Raw genomic sequence first — 21,857 nt, forward strand, 5'->3', positions numbered from 1 at the left:
ACATAAATTCTGATAATCAGAAAAACATCCAAAGCATCTAGTAGTACATTTGAAAGTACACAAGTTATATTAGCGAAATGAACTAAGAACGAGATACATAAATGAAATTTTGAATTTAAAGCCACAATATGTGAAAAAAATCATTGTGTGTGATTTGGCGCCCCCCACAGTTTCTGAGTGCAACATCACTTATTTTTTAAATACAAATCCCAGGTCTGTGACAATTTGTCCCACGTAATGTAGGGGCTAACTAAAAAGTTACATAATGCTACTTTAAGGACTTGTGAGGACGCATCTTTAGACTGTGGTATTTCTGCCTTTACTAAAGTAAACGATGTCGATGCTTCTTCACCGCTGTCCACAGGTATACCCATCACTGATCCCAAGTACTTTTCTCAGATGAGCGTGGAGCAGCTGGCGCATGTCCTCCGATCAGACAACGAAACACCCATGCCCATGCTTCAGGAGCGCCACCAGGTCCTGACGTTCTCATATAAATGACCCATATCCATGCTACTAGTGACTGTGGCAAAACCCACAAGTCAATTCAGTAATTTTAGATTTGTATCAGGATTTATTCACCTTGTGTCTTCGCCTTCTGTTTAAACTTTACTAAAGTGTACTATTTGGCACTCCTGAATGAAAAGCTGACTTCTGTGTGAATCCGTCTGCACGGCCTTCACAGCAAACACAAAACAAAAGCAGTGCTTTTCAATTTGAAGACAAACAGATGTGGTGAGACATCTCATCTCTGTAATATATAGACATAAAAAGGTACAAAAACAGCATACTATTACACTCCCACATAGTACATGAAGTGCCTGAGATTATACTGATGTATGTCCTGTCATGTTTTCATATGACAGCTGTGTACACGTATGTTTTTGTCTCTCTGAATAATACATGAAACCACCAAGAAAAACTGATTTTAAAGCTCATATAATAAGCTAAGTCTGTCAGTGTTACATCATCATCTGAACCATGTTTCCTTTATGATAAGTGGAAATTGAAATGTTGCAGCTCTTATCCGCCTACTCATCAGTCAAGTTAAATATAAACACACCACAATCTGAATCGTTCTAACAAGGTGCTGACTGAAGGCGGCCGCGTGCTGCTGGAACACGGCGGAAGCTTCCGCAGTTTTATCGGCCAGGCCGGGAGCGACGCCAGGAAGATGGTGGAACTCGTCGTGGAGAAGATCCCCTCCTACAGGGACGAAGCTACATATGAGGTTGGAGAGACGACTGTGGAAGATTTCATGTTTGGAAATTTGTGGATAAAAGTTCATGTTTGCCAGAGAATTTTAGGGTTTTTAACGCTCACCGAGCTCCAGGTGTAATGACTTTTAAATTATATTGCAGGAAAAACAAGATTTGTTTGGGTGTTATTTTGTCACAGACAAATGCAGAATGATTCAAATGTTTACTACATCTCAGATACTCAAATAATCCTGGATAGATATCGATTTACAAACATGAAATTTCTCCAAAAAAAATGGGTTTTGATGCTTACTTGCTTCAGTTTTCATCCAGAATTCATAGTAATGAATGAATCAGTGTACTGTAAAGTAGTCTTATAACATGATACAAATGATATACATGATATAAATGTATAAAACATTTTGTAAGCATATAGGAAATGTATGTGATCCGAGGTAAATGTATGTATTTGAAGTACTGAAGATAAACTGTGATGTGAGAGTTCCATCTTCTGGCCAGAGACAGTGTGGCAAGATTTCTAATGCTTCCTTCATATTATACAGTGAGCGAAGGAGCAAATTACACTGCACACATGCAGTGCTGCCATTTTATTATCTATTGTGCAAGAACATCTGTCTAGAAATAACCAGCATTTTCTTAAGAAGAATACTCATGAACATTGAGAGCTGCTCCCCTTGTTCGTTTCAGGGGAAGAAAATTTCGTTCTACAAGCGAGCTCAGATCCTGGTGGCAGATTTCTGGGGCGTCATGGAGGCCAGAGGAGAGGGAGACATCATCGACATGGACTGGCTCACCATGTTTGCAGACTACAGGGTCCCTCAAGCTCTCGTCTACCTCGGAGCGCTGCGGTACTCTGACACACTGATGCAGGCGCTGAAGAACGGTGAGACCGGAGCGTGTGTGCATGTGTTCCTCCGGTCGTTAAGAAACTAACATTTTAAAATAATTGGCTCTAATCTCTGTGTGTTATGTCTCCAATTTCTCTCAGGCGAGCTGCTGAGTTCAGGGGACAGGAGAGAGGTCGAGATCCGAGGTTGTTCGATTTGGTCTGTCGAGCTCATCAAAGACCGTCTTTGCAAGCTGTTGCAGGAGAGAGACGGGGAAACCTGCAGCATCACCTCGGCCATCATCGACTTCTACCTGTGGCCTTATGCCAAGCAGCACCACAAAGAGATGGCCCACATACCCATACACCACACACGCTGTGTTTACTACTGACATACCAGCTGGCAGCATTTCATACAGTAGGCTGCACTTCTCAGTGTGCAGCCTTGGACCGGTGCCTTTCCCTGGGATTAAGCCAATCATGTCTCCATGCCAGATATATGTACAAATTGGCTTCCGACTCGCTGTAATGGAAACAGGTGTCAGGCTCTGCTCTAGCTTGTTGGTGAATGTGGGTAGCAGGACTGTTGGCCATTCCCAGTCTATTAAAATGTTTACCGTTTATGTGGCACATTTTCTGACAGTTTTTTATGGTAATGGAGAACAAGTGGTCATATTCTGTATGTGAATAAACAGCGATGGACACATCTGCACCGAGTTTGACATGTAAAGTGACTGATCAAATTGTGAAAATAAACATTTTCATTACATGTTATTTTTTGTTTTTAAGGAATGTTGCTGTAGATGCAATTATGGGGATTATATAAATAATCCTAAAATGCTCTAAATGCTCCACTACAGCCTATAATCACATGCCATTGTTCCATTTTAGCAACAGTTTAAATCTTTTAAGTTTGAGCACAAAATTAAGTTATTTGCCAAAAGACATTCGGTGAATTGTATGTCAATTTAACATTGTCAGGAAATTACTCTAAAAATCTATGAATTACAGGAGTTGGGCTTTCAGACAGGATGTCTGCACTTCCTGAAGAAGTCTACATTTTTGAATATATTCATAATAATGGCAAATAATCTAGGCTAAATCACATTCGAATAAAGTGAATACAAGTATTTTGAGTGATCACAAATGGATGTGCTCAATGATAAACGGGAAACATTTGTGCAAACTAAAAGCAGCTGAAATGCGTTGCTCCCTTATCTTAAAAATCAGTTTTTATCAAATTGTATAAAGTGTAATTACCGTTTTCAAATATGCAAATATGTGTAGATATCTAGTGTTTGGCTGTAGCAAAAGGGGAAGAGGAAGAAATTATCTTCAGAGGAGAAATGAGATTTAATTAACTTGTGATATAACAAAGTAAGTGGGGTATCTGTTAGGAGGTGTGCAAGAGGTTTAAACTGGATGTTGAATATTTTGTGTATACATAATATATTTTTGTAAATCTCATGAAATAATCATATATCATATACGGATTAAAATCAGTAAAATGTATAAAAAGCAATACATTTTGAAAAAAGAAATACTGCTGATACTTGCCGAGTAGGTTTTTAAATCGCATAACACAACATTGGTGCATAACATTTAGCATAACAAGAAGGAAATTAAATAGAATAAAATAAAGAACTCATCACTGGAAGATCGATAATAAAATGTGAGAAAGAATCAATGATTTTATTATTTATAGTTTTAACTACTATACCTATAAGTAAAGACAATATTTACAATATGACTTACTTAAATAGACATTTTTGTGCAGGAATGTGCAAATAATTCACCAGCAGTAAAAGTTTAGAGTTAGGTTTTACTTCATTAGCCTACAACAAACTTTTAAAGGGCATTGTTATTTTGTTGTTGTTGTTTGTTAGTTTGTTTATTATTTTTAACTCTCCAGTTACATCCCTTGTATGATCACATTTGTTTGTACATATGAAATAATAATAAGAAGAAGCTCATTCACAAGATGGCGCTGTTGCGTTCACGTACCACTCGGTCCGACCTCCGTGAAGACTCTTGAACGCCTCGTGCTCTCCTCGACTGTTGCTGCTCCGCGGCGGCGGTTTCCCGGGCAACCGAGAAGCGACAACAAACGGGAGCAAGTTTCACAACAAGACACCTGAGGAGGGCGAGCGACGCAGGGCCGACATTAAAGGGTTTGTTTCGGTGAAATGTAGATAAAAAGACTGAATTAAAAGAGTTCCTGGAAGTGAAACTACTTTTAAGTTTACGCTCGTAATTCTGGGTGCGTTTCTCCATCATGGGCGAGGTGTGTGTCCGGGTGGCGGTCCGTGTCCGTCCCCTGCTCCCTAAAGAAGTCCTCCGCAACCACCAGGTGTGTCTTCGGGTGGTGCCGGGCTCAGCACAGGTGATGCTCGGGTCAGACCGACTCTTCTCCTTCGACCACGCGTTTGGACCGACTGCCAGCCAGGACGAGGTGTACGAGTCCTGCGTCCAGCCCCTGGTGGAGTCGCTGCTCGGCGGTTACAACGCCACCGTGTTTTGTTACGGACAGACGGGCTCAGGGAAGACGTACACACTCGGAGGAGGCAACCTGGGTGAGCTGTTCAGAGCACCGGTGGCAGTTCTTGTCCCAGAAATAACTTTATAAAGAGTTATTAATGAGAACAGCTAGCTACAGTATTGTATTTAGTATTATTTTATTTAATAGGGACGATGCAGTCAGTTTTAGGTTGGATATTTTTGATTGCTAATGTGTTGTGTATTTATTTAGCAAAAATATTGGAGACAATGGCTTTTTTTTTTCAATAGCTGCCATGTCATGTGACCCAGTGACTCCAAACCAATGCCGAATTGTATCACTACACAGACCACATAGGACACACCTGTTTTTAATGGATTTTACTGCTTCTTCTATTTTATATCAATATTTTAATCAAAATTCAGCAGTTAATTTTCAATAGCTTCCATGTCATGTGACCCAGTAACTCCAAACCAATGCCAAATTGTATTACTAAATGGGACAAACAAGACACACTTTTTAATGGATTTTACTGCTTCTTCTATTTTATATGAATATTAATTATGAAAATTCAGCATTTGCAAATATTTCTTTGTCCCATCACCTGTCTCAGATGAAGAAGGAGGAATAATTGACCGTGTGGCCCAGGATGTGTTCCTGTTGCTGGAGGAGAAGAGGACCAACAGTGATGGTGTGAACGCCACAGTGCGAGTCTCGTACCTGGAGCTCTACAGGGAGGAACTGCGAGACCTGCTGGAGCTGCACACCGTTCACAAAGAGCTCCATATCAGAGAGGATGAGAGGGGAAACACAGGTCATACAGTGTGACAAAAATATGCTTTCTTTTTCACAGTTTTTACATAGGGACTGAGTTCGTAGGATCCCTTAAGTTTAACCTTTTAAGATTACATTACCGTCAGTGTGTTACCTGTCTAGATTTGTCCTTATACTCACCAGCTATTTGTTTACACCAGGCCTACTTAAGGACAAGCTAACATTCATTGCATCACAAAGCTGTCAATTCATGCCACAGATACTCCTTTCTTTATTAGTGATGTAATGACAGTTATAAAGGTGTACTTCTGCAGTTTGGTACTGCACTCCAGTAGAGATGGATTACTTGCAAGATGCAGTTTTGAAAATTAATTGTTAACACAGAGGCAAACACTGTATAGTACGGATGTTGCACATTGTTTTACTGCCCACAGGGGAAAGTAATATACCGACTTAAAGTGTTCCATTAAAAAATCTCATTGTTTGGTTTTGTTTCAGTGGTGGTGGGAGCCAAAGAGATGGTTGTCACCTCAGCAGAGGAGCTTCTGAGTGTGCTAGAGACGGGGAATGCCCTACGCCACACTGCCACCACAGGGATGAATGAGCACTCCAGTCGCTCTCACACCATCCTCACCCTTCAACTCACCCAGCGTTGCCACAACAACTCCTTAAAATCTGTCCGCTCCTCCAAACTCTGTCTGGTTGACCTAGCAGGCTCGGAGCGGGCTGGAAAAACTGGAAACACTGGGACACGGCTCAAGGAGTCTGTTCAGATCAACACAGGCCTGCTTGCACTGGGCAACGTCATCCGTGCCCTCTCTGACCCAGCTCGTAATCGGCGCGGTAACAACTGCAACAATGCACACATACCGTACCGTGATGCCAAGATCACCCGTCTCCTCCGTGACTCACTGGGAGGCACCGCCCACACGCTGATGGTGGCATGTGTGAGCCCCTCTCACCACAGTGTAGCTGAGACTCTGAGTGTCCTGCAGTTTGCATCCAAAGCTCGTTACATTCGTAACAGTCTTGCATCATCCACTCACACAGACGTTAAATCCAGTCCTACAACCTGGGGCCCTGGTGAGGCTCGACTGGGTGAGCTTGAGTTTGAAGTGCAGACTCTGAGAGAGCTCCTGAAAGAGAAGGAGAGAGAGATGGCGATGGAAAAGGAGAGGACGGGTGGAGAGGGGGACAGCATTAAGCAGCCCAGTCAGACAGTTATATCTGATCCAGATGATAAGGTCAACCAAGTGGAACCATCACAGTACCGCCTTCTAGCACAGGAAGCCGCAGCCCTGCTTGCAGATATCACTGGCCCCACTCCAAGTCATTCCTTCAGGCAGCGACTGCAGGACTGGCAGGAGAGACTGACAGCTGTTAATCACTTGCATCAAGCTGATGATAAGGACTGTTCAGAGGGGGATGGAGACCATAGCCACCATGTTACCATATTAAAGCTCAGAGAAGAACTCAACAAATCCAAGGTAATGACGACACGTGAAAAAAAAAAAGGAAATGAAAAGTAATCTGAATTGATTAAAACAGCAGGGATGAACTACAAAGCCTTTAAGTTACAGTGGTGCAGTACAAAAATAATTTTCATCTGGAGAGCAGAGTCTAGACTGTCTTCTTCAAGTAGGAAGATGACATTGTTGTAGCACAGGTGTAACTATTAACATTAACAAAGGTTGCATTCTATTAAAGCCGGCCCGTGTTATCAAGCCACTGTGAATTTGATCAATTACACCTGTGTTTTCCTCTTTTATTACCTGCAAAATGTCCACTGTGATGTCCTTGATCACCTGAAGTTAGTTTCATGGACAATAAAATTAAAAGATGATGAAAAATAATAAAAAGTGCTCCTGATTTTGTCTATCTTCACAAGTCAAGCTAAAGAAAAAGCACAGAAAGCCCTCTCTTTCTTTCTCTCTCTCAGGAAGCTCTTACCATAGAGGAACAGCTTCTGGAGGAGAAGGATGCAGAGCTGAGACAGGTCCGAAAAGAAGTAGAGACACTTCTTCAAGAGAGCAAAACACAGCTCCAGGCCTTAGAGGAAGAAAAGGAACGTAATCGTATACAGGTGAGGAGCAGTAGAGTCCTGAGCTCAGCTCTGTAACACAGTACTGAAGGTCACTTGACACCTTTGGCATTGTAGGTCGTCAGCAAATAAACTTTCAAAACTGTCTTTGAATTTAATGACACTGTTTTTCATTTGTGTGTGAATGTTTTCAGACTGAACAACTTGTGGACCAGCAGATCCTCATCAGTCGTCTTCGCAGCGACCTCATGACCTTCAGGGGTACTACCTCCCAGGCACCAGTGGAAGCAGGGGCTTCTGGGTACTCAGGCAAGAGACCCCACAGTGTCCCTCTGATCAGAGACAGCTCTGCACACGGGCCTCCCAGGAGGGTTGGTAGCTCCACTGTTTTGTTCTGTGTGTGTGTGTGTATAATTGATTGTGTGTTAATCTGTTGTACCAGTTGCACATTTATCATTGACTTTTGCTTGTCTGGACTTTTTGCTTGCCTTTGACTTTGTACTCACTCATTCATGACTGTGCATATTTCTGTGTGAACGCATGTGTGTTTGTAGATTCACTCCAGTCCCCCAGCTTATTCACTAGAGAGGGTGATAGCAGCCTTTAAGATGCGCGGCCATCTCCTGCTGGCTGAGATTGAAGAAAAGGATGACGTGTACTGTCCATTCGTAAAGCAACAGGCAGAGAGAGAAGACAAGGATCAAGAGAGGGAGGACGAAGAGGAGGATGTCTTTGTGGGCAGAACGGGATTTAGGTGAGAGCCTTTATATATAAAACAAGCCTACTGGTTCTTTCTTTGTCGAGCCACCAGTGATTCACTACATCAAATATAATTATAATTTATCAAGATGCAGAGTCCAAGAATTGCCTTTGTGCCAGTAAAGAAGCATTGATAACACTTTATACCCCAAAGGTACCCAGTACTTACAACAATACAGTGTAATCTATTTCTTCATTCCTTCAAAATTCCCAATTGTTACTCCCTTGTCCTGTGTGGAGGACAGAAACCACCAAAATTATAAATGAATAAATGGCTCGATATATGAATTAATATGCCATGAATCATATTCATACATTTCTTTATGCATTTGTGCTTCATTATGATATTGAGGGGGTACATTTAGTCTATAAAGCGGCAAATTAAAGTAGAAATATAAATTTATGTCCCATTTTATCAATAAATACCTACATTTATTTTCAATATTATTTTTGGTGCATTTAACGGCTTACTGATTTATTTATCGAGCCGTGTCTTTATTTATTTATGATTCTAACCATGACCCTCCATGCACTGACATGGAAAGAAAGGCACAGGGGGGTTGTTTGTCACTGGGATGACTGCAAATTGACCCTGAAAACATTGCTTTTCACTTTCACCTTTTTTTTTCAGACATGTTTTAACTAGTTGAAAGCACAAATACTGTTTTAATTGCAGTAATTTTGATAATGATCATAATGGTTCCATCTGCCGTCCCTAATTTTAGCCTCGTATTTAATTGCAATGCATTACACATGGCATATACTGTACAGAGTGGTTAATTACTTTCATTTTGTGCAACCAGAACCAAGCTGTTGCAGAGTACTGTTTCAAAATAAGCACTGCGATATCTGTGCAACTTGTGCAGCTCAAACTGGTCAAAAATATCGTCCTACAGTACAAATTGTTGAGCGTATATGGGGGTACATTGTGTACAACTGACTATTAATGATACCATGTTCAAACCGAGGTTGCACATGTGGTGAAAAAAAAAAGATATTACAACCCTGTATGTTGAAGGAGTTTCACACACATCAATAATCTTACAGCAGCGAATTAAAATGATTTCTCATACTGTGATATTTCTCCAGGCGAACTTTAAACCGAACATGGACCAGCGGGCGAAAGAAATCAGCTCTGAAAGAGAAAACCTCTGGATCAGACCAAACATCTAGCGGAAATCCATCAGCACAGCAGACTCTGCATGCCACAGGTATATGTTTGACCTTTTGTATTGATAGAGGCTTGTTTACCTGGTTCCAAGGAGTTAATGTATATCAAGAAGTTATTTCCTTTTCATGTTGTCAGCTGTTCTTTCTTCTCAGGGATCAAGGAAAACAACCCCAATCAAAGCCACACGAGGAAGGACAGACTAAGAGCCAGTGTCACTCAGAGAAGGATCCGAGATCTGTCAGTCAACATGCACATGAAAGAGGAGCTCATCAAAGAGCTTGACAAAACTGGTGCGTTTGAAGAACTACACATTGTCCTGATATATTTATGTGTTATCTCTCATTTTGAGTGATGTTTTCTTTAAATGTGTGTGTTTGTCTGACAGACAAGAAGACCCAAGCAGTGGACAGGCATGGCAGGCACAGTGTTGATGGCAGAGAAGCCGGCGTGTTGGCAAGACTCTTCATGCAGAGCCAGCAGGTCAAAGCAGAGTTGTACCGCAGCCTGCAGCACATGAGACTGCAGAGATCACAGCTTAAGGCCAGCCTCAAGCAACAGAGAGAGACCAGTGACAACAACAAAGAGCTTGAACAAAATGAGGTTGGTTGTTGGTTGTAAGCCATTTCAATAAGAATATAATCAGCACATTTTCTAAAATAATAAAAATTTAAAAGTTGTATTTAGATATTTGCTTCTTTCTGTATCCAGCAGCCGTTTAAGCTGGTAGAGTGGAGAAGGAATAGTGTACCCACACTGTATAATAGAAATGTTTAAAAATAACTTGACTATACTAATACTAACCCTGATCTAGGTCCAAACTAACCCTCATTGACAACATCTCAGTCCAATTGAGTAAGACTCATTGGGAAATACAAAACTATGTGAATAGTTAACCCTGCCCAGGTAAATCATCAACTACTCTGAGTTAACATGATTTGTGTTTTTTTTTTATAGGAGCAAAGGCCAGGAGATGTGACTGTGTGGAACCACAACCACCAGAAAGGGTCAAAAGAAACGGTAAAATGCTTTTGTTTAGTGTAGAAGCAGTATAAATGGTTAAATAAAGGTTTGTTTCGATTTTATTCACCTTTAAATAGCCATTCTCCTCCTTTTACTCCTCATCCTCCTTGTCGCCCTTGCAGCTGCGTGACAGTAGTTTGTTGGAGGAGGAAGAAGAGTGGGTGCTCCAGAGGAGAGCAGAGCTGCAGGAGCTGGAGGACGAGCTGAGGAGGCGAGAGGAGGTGCTCCTGCGCAGGGAGGCCTGTCTGCAACAGAAAAACAAACTGGAGGACAAGATGCTACGTTCCAGTCAGGTTAGCATGTGTAGATGCCCATGTGTGAAGGTTTTATTCAGATTTTGCTAATATTGACATTTATGGATTAGAGCAACACTTATCATTGAAGCGGGAATCTAAATGTTTTTTAACAATGACCTTTCAGGCTCTGGGTCAAGACCTGCTGCGTGTGTCGGTGCAGATAGAGTCTCTGGAGGAGCAGCTGCAGAACAGCAGTAGAGTGAGTCAGACTGGAGGAGTCACTGTAGAGGAGCTAGAGGAGGAGAGAAACAAGCTTAAAAAGAGGAGAGACACTCTGGATGCCCAGCTGAGGGACAACAGAGTGCTCACTGTTGAGGTCAGAAATGTTTCTTGATGCATTTTACTCATAATTGTGCAACTTTTTTTTTTTTTTTTTACTTTTTAACTTACTTTTTTTACGTGTGTGTCGCGATCCAGGAGGAGCATTCCCTGCTCCAGCTGGAGGAAGCTATCGAAGCTCTGGATGCAGCTCTGGAGTTTAAAAACCGCTCCATCCAGGACAAACAGAAGAAGCTGTTAATCACTGACTTTTCTATAAGTCGTTCACAAGGCACTGAACCCGCCACGCTATGTGATGTCAACAGGAAGCTGAAGGAGCTCTCGACACCTGAGGCTTCTGAGCTGCTCATCAAATATTTCAACAAGGTAAGATGCTGAAGATGAAGATTCATGCAACATTTTGCTCTACATACAAAGCCTGCATGTTCATTGAATATTGTATGTTCATCTTTACTTCCTTTCCCATTATTTCCTCTTAATAAGCACATTCCGTGTCTGAATGAATCTTTCCATTCTAGCAGGAGATTCATGTTTGTCCTGTTCTCGTTCTTGCTTCTCTCTTTGGGAGCTTCTGTGAGTCACAAGTGCAGCGGCAGCATTTCTGTAATGTAAATTAAATTGTATCTCTTCACTCTCTCTGCTCCACTAATGCACCCTGCTGTGCCCTCTATCTTTCCAGCTGATTCGTCTTAATACCATTATAAACTATATCAACTTCTCTCCAGGAGTTTTTGATATGCTATTTACACCATGAGTAACTCCCTTCCACCTGTTTTGCTCTGTCCTTGATTTGTCGCTGCAGGGGTGAGAGTAAACAAAGCTTCAGCCAATATCTTTGTAATTATAATAATAATAATAATATGTGTTTCTCTGCACTGTTCTTCGGCAGGTTGTTTGTCTCCGTGAGACAGAACACCACTTACGTTTGCGTTGTGAAGAGCTTGAGCTTCATGCTGGAGAGCAAGAGGCGGTGCTCGGGGAGCTGGAGGTCGCCATGCAGCGCCTGGCCCTGGATGCAGACCGCAGGCTCACCCAGCAGCACCGAGATCACCAGAACAACATCCAGCTACTGCTGCAGAAACTTAAAGGTGAGGAAATTAGACAATTCATTAAAACATGAATAATATCTGTACAGAAATGTTCATGAATGTGGCTGTTTCATTTACTTTTGTCTCCCTGTTTGCTTGTGTGTGTGCATGTGTTTAGAGGGTGGTTCAGAAGATGCACAGCAGGCTCTCCAAGACAGACTGCAGCAGCTAGAGAAAGAGCTGTTTTTCTACAAAAGCTCCAGCCGACAGCTTAAAAAGAAACTCAGGCAGTGTCTCAGTGAAGCCCTCCATCCTGTCGATCAGCCCTCACACGTACAGAGGCACAAACACACACAAAATATGCAGTTACAAGCAAGTGCAAATGAACCTGAGACGCACACTGAAGAGGTTCAGAAGAGCACACCTATTGTAACAACATACACGAAGATACACGCTGAGCAAACAGACAAAAAGACACACAGCGATTCTCACCCTAACCTCCAAACACACAAGAAGAAAGAAATGCCTGAATTTAACCAGATACACACACAGTCCCAGGAGGGAAGTGAAAGAGGAGCTGGTCACTCTTGGGAGAGTTTAGAGGTGACATCAGTCCGTTTGTGTCGCAGAGAGCTGAGACAGATCTGTCCAGCGGACCTGCAGGTCTGTGGTTCTGCCACAAGGAGGCGCCAGACAGTTGTGGATACCAGCACAGAATCAATACTAGAGGACTCTATAGAAGTTACCAGGAACACTGACAGATGATGTTTCATTATTTGTAATCTGTCTGGTGGTTTTACGCTGATTACAGCACATATGAGACACTGAACAGCAAGTGAGAACAGAAGAGATTATGACCCGAGAAGAAGAAAGTTTCTTTGAGAGATACTGGAACGTGGTTAATGTTGAAATGTCTGTACAGTGAATCAGTTCAGCCTCTTGTCATCGCACTGTTTTTCTATTCATCCAGTGTCCTTCATGGTCAAAGATTTCCCAGCTCTTCTGCTTTGCTGAATGCTGTGAAGTTTAAACCATTCAATAAGAGAAGAAAGACTGCCGTTGTCATGACAACTGATAAATGACATGGAGAGAGAGAGAAATTTCCAATAACTTAGCTCTTGAATGTTTTTACACTAGAAAATTGAGTGAAACTAAAGATTGTCTCAGCTATTGCCTCAACACTGCACACTCCATGTTTTCTTCCACTAAGTTATTTGCAGACTGTAAGTTTCAAGCTCTTGAGAAGAGAATGAGGATATTTAATGCAAACAGCACTTGTCTGATATTATCTTCTGTAGTCATAAGTAGATCAACCTTACAGTGATCACCAACACTTCATCAGTCCTCCTTTAGAAACACTATGAGTTTTAAAGATACGATTAGTTAGGGATAATATATTCATCCATCTGTTGTCAAACGTCATCAAATAGTCTTCCACCTTTAAGTTTCAGCACTGAAAATAGCCAGTAGATGACGTGTTTTCTGCACTACAACAGTAATATAAAGCTTTGGTAATGTTTTTAATACATTTGATTTTTTTATATGATTTTTTATATCTGTGTGCACTTTACTATTTAATGTAGATTGCTGCGTAAATTATATTTTATATGGGCGACTATTAATACAGTCAAATGTATTAAACGTATAACAATAAATGCATAATCTGTTTACTGTTTTGTCTTTATGGTGTCGCTCTCTCCATCCCCTCAGACCATGGAAGCATGTTTTGTGGGTTCTGCTGCTGGGATACTTTGATAATATCCAATGTTAAATATATAAATGATGAAACTGAAGGGCCACCAACTACCTATTCCTGACCGCTCAAGTGCATCACACAGTCTTCCTCAGAAGAGGGAGCTGTCATTGAGATGACATGAAGAAACAGTAATTTATATAATAGATATATATTTATCTATTAGAGTTTATTTCCCTTCCTGGAAAATTAGCTTCCTTTATTTAAGATCCCCTCTACATATGTCTTAAGGCAAACATAAAAATCTTTAATGTGTGTCTGATATGTAATTTGGAACAAAAAGCATTAAAAACCCTGGTGGGAGCATAGGATTAGATCTAACTTAACCTTTTTTTTTTTTTTTTTACTTGAACCTTCTTGACCCCTCCTCCAAAGTAGACATGACATGCTGAGATATCACCATGACAACTAATAATGTGCCTAAAAATAATTTATAAACACATGAACACACACTACTGACACAATCAGATGGGATAACCACTGATCAGAGAGGCACAGTCTGACATGTCTGTGAGAGAGCGTGATCGCCGAGCGTTTATCCTTTTTGGCCCCACCGAGCTGCCGTACTCAGGCATTCGCTGGTAGCAAACGCACAGTAAGCCACAATACCTTCACGAACAGGTGAAAGTATTCTTTAGCTACTTTTCGTGCGAGTACTACCTCTTCAAAACAAGTCAGCGCGAGCATTGAGGAGAAAACATCGACGTGAGTCCGTTAATGTGTTTTTGACTGTCACGCATCACTACTTTTGCACTTGTTTAGAAGCTAACAAACCCGGCTACACGCACAGTTAGCTAACAACTTGCTGCTGCATAATGCTAGCTGTTAGCAACAGTGCAGTCTAAATGACATTACGTTCATCTTTGTGTGTGACTGTGTGGTTTGATAAAACACACGGACTGCACGATTTGTTGCTGTAAATAAAGCTGTTGGCTGAAATGTTGTCGTGTTTTACGTGAAAACAGGTTGTGACAGGATGCTAACTCGCTGTTTTTTGTTTTATGACCGGTTTCAAGTTATCCTTTCAGTATGGCATCGTCCGCAATGATCACCGTCCCCACCACCGCGTCCCGCTTCGCCCTGCTCCAGATAGACTCGGACTCGGACTCTGACGCCTCTGATGCGGGGAAGACCCCCACTAAAGGCGGACGGGAGTCCTCCGGGAAGCCCCGACAGGGGAAGGCAGGAGGAGCCGGGGGGAAAGCGGGTCAGTGCAACGAGAAGAAGAAAGACAAGAAGAAGAAGAGGAAGGAGCAGCAGCAGACTGAGGCAAACGAGGTGAGAGTCAGGGGCATGTCCCGACCCCCTGCTTCACATCTGTGTTATTGTGCTGCAGACGCGACTTCCGTCTTGTGGCTGTGCGCCTCTGTTGTTTCATTTCACCTGAACTGAAACTGCAGATGGTGTTGTCAGGTGCACTCCTCTGTTATGGTTTGTTTACTCCATTGGGGATTTCCATCGCTGGGTATGCTGAGACACATCACACACAAAAAAGTTGTCGTGAAATTGCTTAACTAGCTGCAGCAACACCTTGAGTGTGTACTTATTATATTAAACAGAGGAAATAAAGCAAAAATCAAATCAGATTCATCTTATGTATAAAGCCCACAATCAACTGCCTCAGTGGGCTTTTCAATCTGTACAGTGAACGACATCCTCAGTCCTTAGACCCTCGATTTGAGTGAGGAATATAGAGAAAAAACTTTTAACAAGGGGGAAGAAAGATGGAAGAAACCTCAGGAAGGAACCTCAGGGAGGGATCCCTCTCCCGGGACAGACACACGTCAACAACAAGATCACAGTTAACAAATTTCATTGATGGCGTACTTGCAGTTGTGCAAATATGTGGAGATGTTACCATCTTTTGTCAGCCACATAATCAAATGGGCCCTCAGCAAGGCAAGGATTGACTTTACTCATTTCATAACAAGCGAAGTCAATGTGCTTCATATTAAAGTATCTGATAAGTTTATCAGTCTGTTGATAGAAGAGATGGCTGCAACTGTCAATGTTGTCAAGCAGAAATCTCAACTATTCTGGTTTTAGCTTCTCTATTCTGAATATCTGCTGATTTTCTTTGTTGTATTTAATAATTCACCAATTATATTTGAGTAACCCTCACCCTTTTTATTGACACTTTACAGCCTTATCATCAATGATTGATTGATTGAGATAATACTCGCCAGGTTAGTCAACAATGAAGTCAATTGTAAGTTGCAGCCCTGTTAAAATGCATGTGCAAGGACCCACAAAAGACTGTATCCTTAGCCCAGAGAAACCCACATCCACCCCGCAGGCAGACGTCACAGACACAGTAACTAATCGTAAGTGTTCAGTTTTTCTGTGGGTTTTGTTGTTGACGCAGTTATTACAGATTTCATGTCATCAGGTAGTTTGTCGCAAAGAACAGGACCCAAGTAACAAGAAGGACCCGATCAAAAGATACAGATCTTATTCTGGGTACAGACAGTGATGCACTGCCTGATGACCTGGGAGCACTGGAGCAAAAGTCCATAAACAGGCTGTATTCACTCCTAATAGTAGCAATGATGGTCATATCAAGTGTCTGCATTAACCTGCATCTCTCTTTCTTCCAGTTGCGTAATCTGGCCTTCAAGAAGATTCCTCAGAAGTCTTGTGCCCCGCCTCCCTGTGTGACCCTGTCAGGAATAGCCAATGAACTCCTCAGTCCTGCACCAGGGGACCACAGTCTACCTTCAGAGGGCTGGCAGCAGTGGAAGCAGAGGGATGAGCAGGTAAGAGAGGACAACCACATTTAACAAACGTGTGATCTGGTGAGCCGTTCTGTGGATAATGTTCTCTTGAATCATAGTTGTCATGCGCATAACCTCCAGCTGGTTTAATAGTACTGTTCAGAGAGTAGCAGTAGTATACTGTCTTTGCTTGATTTAACTGCATTTTTAACTATGGCAGACTTAAAGTACAAATCATGTGGGTGTTCTGCTTCATCTCATCTCGTCCTCCCTCTGTAGATAACCACTGAGCTGTATGAGGCTGACTTGGAAAAGGCTTTGATCCTTAGTAAACTGGAGTACGAACAAAACAAACAGGTACGCTTACCTACACCTCTTTTAGAGAGGGGTAATTTGCGAGGGTTTACCATTGTCAGACAAGTTATCTGCGGATCATTAAACAGTCTTTAAATGCCTTTAATTTGATTTTTATGATTCAAGAAAACATAAAAGTCAGAATTTTGATTATGAAAGGTCTTGAGACTGCAATTTTAAGTATAAAATCAAGTGATTTTGGGTCTCAGCTGAGTTTCTTTATGAGTTTTATTGTAGCTTACTCTACGTTTGGCCTGGTTCTCCACAGACCATCATCCGTTCTTGTAATCTCCCTGCAGGTTACAGGATTCAGGAAGTAAACAAATAATTGACTGATGATGAGAAGGAAAAGGCAAAGTCTACCCTTTTTGGTATCAGCTAGAATCTGAACACTGCCTCCCTGCAATGGCCAATATGTGACATTTATGGACTGAGAGGAGGAGAGGCCTGAAGCATTACATTAATTTGAAAGTGTGCAGATACCCTGGTTGGAAATTTGTAGAAATGTATCAGTTCTAATCTTAATGTGATGTACCGCTGTTTCCAGCGCTCACATTATGAATAAGATAAATCCGTATACGATACTGAAGTCTCATTTGTGCAGAGATTTTTGAAAAAGTAATGAGAAAAGACGCAGCTTTGTTCCATCTTGTGTCTTCTTTCATGGTTGCACTTTGAGCAGTTGGGCAGCTGCCACTGATCTTTCAATTAAGACGCTGGACGCCAACAACACTTTCCAGTTCCTTCTCTCCCTGGAGCTGCTGTTTCAGTTACTGTGGAATAAAATAAACAAACAGACCTTTTATTGTTTACAAAATAAAACCCTACATATCTGTCTTTGCACAGCAAGCAGTGAACACACTCCCCTTGAAGCTGAAAGTCAACACTTTACCCTCAAAGTTACTGTTTGATTAGAAATCCAGTGACGGAGGGTTGAGCCAAAACATGGAAAAAAACATCACCGTCATAATAATTTCAAACTTCACTGTATCCTTGAAATAATTAGTAGCATGAAATGGAAACAAATTCATCTGCATTTAAAGTCATATTCCATGTAGTTTTTTGTATATAGTAATTATAATTCAGATGTTCTGCTTTCACTCAGACCAACAACACAAACACGTCCTCGCCAAAGTCTCGAGGAGGAAAAGAGGGCGGAGGGAAGAAGGACAAAAAGAAGAATCAGCAGGCAAAAGACAAAAAGACAGTTTCACTGCAGGACTTCCAGGCTGAAGGCAGTGCAGGTGAGAGAAACGTATTGATCCGTTTAGCGATTAAATTAAGGTCTTGTGTGCTACAGTCTGCAGGTCAACGGGCTCCCAGAATAATATTTATGTCGATGTGCTTTGTGTCTTTGCAGAACATTTAAGTAAGAAACCAGAGAAAGAGGTGAGCGAAGTCCCTGAACATCTTGTTCCTGTCTTAACCCCACATGTAAATCTGTGCTGATGTCAAATCAATGGGACTCATTAGGCAGAACAAGTTTTACTTCTTGTGTAATAGAACAAATATACCTGTAGATAATATTTGCAGGGTATGATTTGAGGTCAAATGTCATGTATTGTGTGGTATTTCCCTGTTGTAACACTGACCTCATTCCTCTCCAGGATGCCAGATCGGCTAACCTAGCACTGGGACTCGGGCAGGACGAGCGTTTTTTTAACAAGCTCGAGGATGATGTCACTCGGATTATCCAGCAGGAGAAGAGACGTGAGCAGTACGCGAACAGCCAGGGACAAGAAGTCAACACCTCCACTGAACACGAACCAGTGAGTAGACCGAAAGAAATCCACGTACGTATCTGCAGTACATGAACAAACCTTGCACGAATTATATATTTCTGTTATAGTGTTTGTATGCAACAGTAAGAATTTATCTTTATTATCAGAAAGATACCAGATCAGCAATACATGTTGAAAGAATACAGTCAAAGGAATAGTTCCTTTTTTGTGTTTCAGTTTCAGGGACGATTTCCCTTTAAATTCTTATTATGTCAAAGTTCACCTCGCAGATGTTATCTGTAGTCATCAGTCTACAATGCACCACACTTACTGAGAAAAAACAGCATGTCTTTGAATATTTGGGAGGAGATTAAACATTTTATTGTGCCTTGAATTGTTGGTCTTTTTGCTGTATTTTCTTGAAATTATCCCTAAAAAAAACGGCCCAGTTTCATCCTTGCCATTTCAGACTTCACATCATCAAAGTGAACTTAGTGTTTCCTTACTCAGCTATTTTAGGAGGAAAGTATATTTTTGTCCTCACACGCTCTTTTCTTCTCGTCTTCCTCCCTGTTAGGACCCTCGAGCAGAGCAGCTGAAGTACGAGCTGGAGAAGAAAGACCAGGAAATCGAAAAGCTAAAGAAGACGATTTCACAGTGGGAGGTCAGCAGGCATAAGCAGTTTTCCCATCGGTCTATAATTACACTGGAAATGTATAACGACACCCTGATCTGCCTGAAATGTCTTTTTCATCATATATATAAAAAATTCTATATAATCATAGATTATTTTAACAAGAAGCTAAAGAATACAGACTATGCTGCGCTCACTGCTATTATCAACATGTTTTTAAGTAAAAGGTGTCTGTTGTCAGAGGATCGGGGCAGTTCAGTTGCTACTGTAGGCTACACCCCTTTTACAGCCCTAAGATAAAGTAATGGCCTGAGCTTTGTTTTAAAGTAACAAAAACTGAGCGTATGAGAATATGGGAGTGCGTAAGGAAAGCTACAGACAGCCTTTAATGGACATGTCTTCTTAAATTTGTTGATACAAACAGTTTCTCTGTGGAGATGTAGCTTAAAATTGTTTTTTGTTTCATCTCTCTTAAATCGTGGACGCTGTGGGCAGCTCGGATTCCTGTTGGGTATAGTAGCCTCAGATAGTGGCCGGTATCAACAGCGAAAAAACACATCGACATGTCGAAACACTTCCTGAATAGTTCTTGAATAATTGGTTCCAACTCCCAACTCTCAACTTGTATATTTCAAACGCTATAAACAAGGCTCTGTGCCGAAACACTCAAGCGTTTACCTATTGTGATGTGAGCCAAATAAACATGTAAAACGTGGCTATTTTGTCATCGTTGACTTGTTCACTGGATTTTCGGGTCTCCACAGAGTGCAAAACTTCTTTCCAAATTCAACCTCTAAAGAAAAGTCTTAAACCACAACTGCAGCACAATCAACTTTCCCTCGTCTGTCTGTCTGTCTGTTGTGGAAAATGTTATAATTCCTTTAAAACAAAAACAATCAGCAAATGTTTTTTTGTTTCTCGACTCTGCAGGTGAAGTACAAAGAGGTGAAAGCAAGAAATTCCCAGCTGCTAAAGATGCTCCAACAGGGAGAGAGTGAGTTGAACATCTCCAGAATGACATTAGATTGCAGATTTTTTTTCCCATAATGAAGATTTAAGCTGATGTTTCTGATGTTTTATGTCGTCTCTCTCCTTCAGTGAAAGATAAAGCAGAAATCCTTCTTCAGGTTGAAGAGCTCCTACATATAAAAGAAGAGCTGTCATCACAGGTGAGTTATAGTGAGATAAAGATTGTGACAGGAACATGGCTGTGTGGGATACTTGTTACAGTGATATGCTTTTTTTATACAGGTAACATTACTACACGGTGCCCTTGAACAAGAAAGGTCTAAAGTCAAAGGTCTGCAGACAGAACAACCAAAACATCAGGTGAGCGTTCAAATCATCAAGTCACTGCTAACGAGGAAGATCTGGACTCAGATTCAAGTGTTTGTGTTATTCAGAGTTGAGGTTTCAGACGAAGACGAGATGATGTCATATCCATTTTCTACGTGTGTGATTGCTCGTGTGTGAGCTGAGGTTGATGTGTTTGAGTAGACGTGGGTGTTTGCACTTGCATGCATGATCTTTCTTTCCCTCTGTAGAGCAGAGCAGCAGCAGCCAGTAGGTCAGGTGACCAGGTGAAAGGTTGCAGAGTAAGTAACAGGCCCAGTGCAGAGGTACAGTCATAAAAGAGGGGAGCTCAGTTTATTACTCTACACAGCCGAGGTCAGAGAAGAAGTTCAGTTCAGAGAATATCAACATTTTAAAATGTCTGTTGCATCTACTTCCATGTTGTTTTTGATTTTCATATTGTGTATCTGTTGAACTTCATTGTAAATCATTTTGGACTTTTTCTGGTCGGCAGGGAAACAAGAAAGGGAAGAAAGGCTCTGAAACGGATCTATGAAGATTTCCAACGGGAAAAAATGTTAAAATTAAGTAAATGACTGAAGAACAAATGAAGAAAATCAGAAATACTGATCACAATCAGGGTTCTCTTTCCTTATTTTTTTTTAATTTTTTTTTTTAGCTCTGACTCTGTGTTAGCATATACTGCATGCCCCTGTAATTACACGCACACAGCAAAACACTCGAGACATAGCAGGATGTATTTCACAGCTGAACAAGAAGCTTTTAAGTTCAAAGTTTGTGTTGAATTGGTGGCTTGGTACACGGTGCTGCCCTCTGCAGGCACAAGCTCGCCACTGCATCTCTAGCACTGTTAGAGGCTGCGTGTCTGATCTGTCTGTGTGTTTTCATGCCAAAATGACAGATGTGAGATGTATGGTTGTGTTCGTTTTTTCTTTTTTTTTCTTTTTCACTGTTAAGTAAGCAAACAAATAAATAAAATACTTTTTCAGTGAAAGAAATCTTGTTTGTTTTTTTTTGTTTTTTTTGTGGATGTTTGTCTTGAATGTGAAGATTTTAGGGGAGCGTTGTGCTCTGAATCTGAAATACAAAGTGTAACCGTACAAGCTCAAGCTGTTTTCCTCTTTGGGTATAGTGCACCATCCACAACCTGCTGGCACCAAAAGCTTTAATAATAACTGATCAAGTGGGATAAAACCAATTATAATAAAGAAGCAAACTCTGATAAAAATGTATTTTAAGGCCAAATCACAATGTTTTCCTAACCCTAACCAGGTGGTTTTTGTGCCTAAACCTAACCCGACCATAAGCAGAATGTTGTCTTAACATAAAATTAAAAAAATTAACATAAAGCAACATTAAGTTTGAACTCCTTTGTGGTTTTGCAGGATGGTATGGCATTTTTCCAGGGTTGTTTGGACAGAAGTTGCAGCCATGTTGGATGCATTTGCTTAAAATG

The 21,857-nt window shown here is 41.2% G+C and overlaps 3 protein-coding genes across 7 annotated transcripts in view; all 3 read left to right on the forward strand.

Moving 5' to 3' along the window:
- Positions 1–2,820, forward strand: part of qng1 (Q-nucleotide N-glycosylase 1) — a 6,064-nt gene extending 3,244 nt beyond the window's left edge. Inside the window, exons 4-7 of the mRNA XM_084360084.1 lie at positions 365–477; positions 1,088–1,231; positions 1,908–2,103; positions 2,209–2,820. Coding sequence (XP_084216210.1) covers positions 365–477; positions 1,088–1,231; positions 1,908–2,103; positions 2,209–2,438 — 683 coding nt within the window. The 3' untranslated portion in view covers positions 2,439–2,820. The remainder of the gene's footprint in view (positions 1–364; positions 478–1,087; positions 1,232–1,907; positions 2,104–2,208) is intronic.
- A 1,313-nt stretch (positions 2,821–4,133) lies between these two features.
- LOC311261445 (kinesin-like protein KIF27) lies at positions 4,134–13,581 on the forward strand. Its single transcript, XM_084360066.1, has 15 exons — positions 4,134–4,619; positions 5,157–5,357; positions 5,816–6,804; positions 7,257–7,400; positions 7,553–7,729; positions 7,913–8,112; positions 9,207–9,328; positions 9,441–9,578; positions 9,674–9,888; positions 10,243–10,305; positions 10,431–10,601; positions 10,729–10,920; positions 11,022–11,249; positions 11,773–11,971; positions 12,090–13,581. The coding sequence occupies exons 1-15, from the start codon at positions 4,322–4,324 to the stop codon at positions 12,674–12,676; spliced, it is 3,924 nt and encodes a 1,307-aa protein (XP_084216192.1). The 5' UTR covers positions 4,134–4,321; the 3' UTR covers positions 12,677–13,581.
- Positions 13,582–14,142: 561 nt separating this feature from the next.
- Positions 14,143–21,394, forward strand: gkap1 (G kinase anchoring protein 1). Of its 5 annotated transcripts, none has more exons than XM_084360079.1 (13): positions 14,145–14,369; positions 14,681–14,942; positions 16,262–16,420; positions 16,658–16,735; positions 17,838–17,976; positions 18,093–18,121; positions 18,340–18,525; positions 19,031–19,117; positions 20,018–20,081; positions 20,186–20,256; positions 20,339–20,416; positions 20,632–20,682; positions 20,895–21,392. In XM_084360079.1, the coding sequence occupies exons 2-13, from the start codon at positions 14,694–14,696 to the stop codon at positions 20,934–20,936; spliced, it is 1,233 nt and encodes a 410-aa protein (XP_084216205.1). In that variant the 5' UTR covers positions 14,145–14,369; positions 14,681–14,693; the 3' UTR covers positions 20,937–21,392. The 5 variants fall into 5 exon arrangements, with proteins under 5 accessions (XP_084216209.1, XP_084216205.1, XP_084216206.1 ...); XM_084360080.1 differs by having other exon boundaries at positions 14,147–14,369; positions 18,340–18,501; positions 20,895–21,390; XM_084360083.1 differs by lacking the exon at positions 16,658–16,735 and having other exon boundaries at positions 14,143–14,369; positions 20,895–21,394.
- Positions 21,395–21,857: the final 463 nt, after the last annotated feature.

Source organism: Pagrus pagrus (assembly GCF_965226575.1).
Source record: "Pagrus pagrus genome assembly, chromosome: 8".
In the NCBI taxonomy this organism is placed as follows: Eukaryota; Metazoa; Chordata; class Actinopteri; order Spariformes; family Sparidae; genus Pagrus; species Pagrus pagrus.

Excerpts from the sequence above, each read along its gene's own strand:
- gkap1 (XM_084360079.1), top strand. The coding sequence starts at position 14,694 with ATGGCATCGTCCGCAATGATCACCGTCCCCACCACCGCGTCCCGCTTC. Across the intron at positions 18,122-18,339 it reads GTAAGAAACCAGAGAAAGAG|GATGCCAGATCGGCTAACCT; the intron begins GTGAGCGAAGTC and ends ATTCCTCTCCAG. Across the intron at positions 20,683-20,894 it reads ACCAGGTGAAAGGTTGCAGA|GGAAACAAGAAAGGGAAGAA; the intron begins GTAAGTAACAGG and ends TCTGGTCGGCAG.
- LOC311261445 (XM_084360066.1), top strand. The coding sequence starts at position 4,322 with ATGGGCGAGGTGTGTGTCCGGGTGGCGGTCCGTGTCCGTCCCCTGCTC. Across the intron at positions 5,358-5,815 it reads GGATGAGAGGGGAAACACAG|TGGTGGTGGGAGCCAAAGAG; the intron begins GTCATACAGTGT and ends GTTTTGTTTCAG. Across the intron at positions 10,921-11,021 it reads ACAGAGTGCTCACTGTTGAG|GAGGAGCATTCCCTGCTCCA; the intron begins GTCAGAAATGTT and ends GTCGCGATCCAG.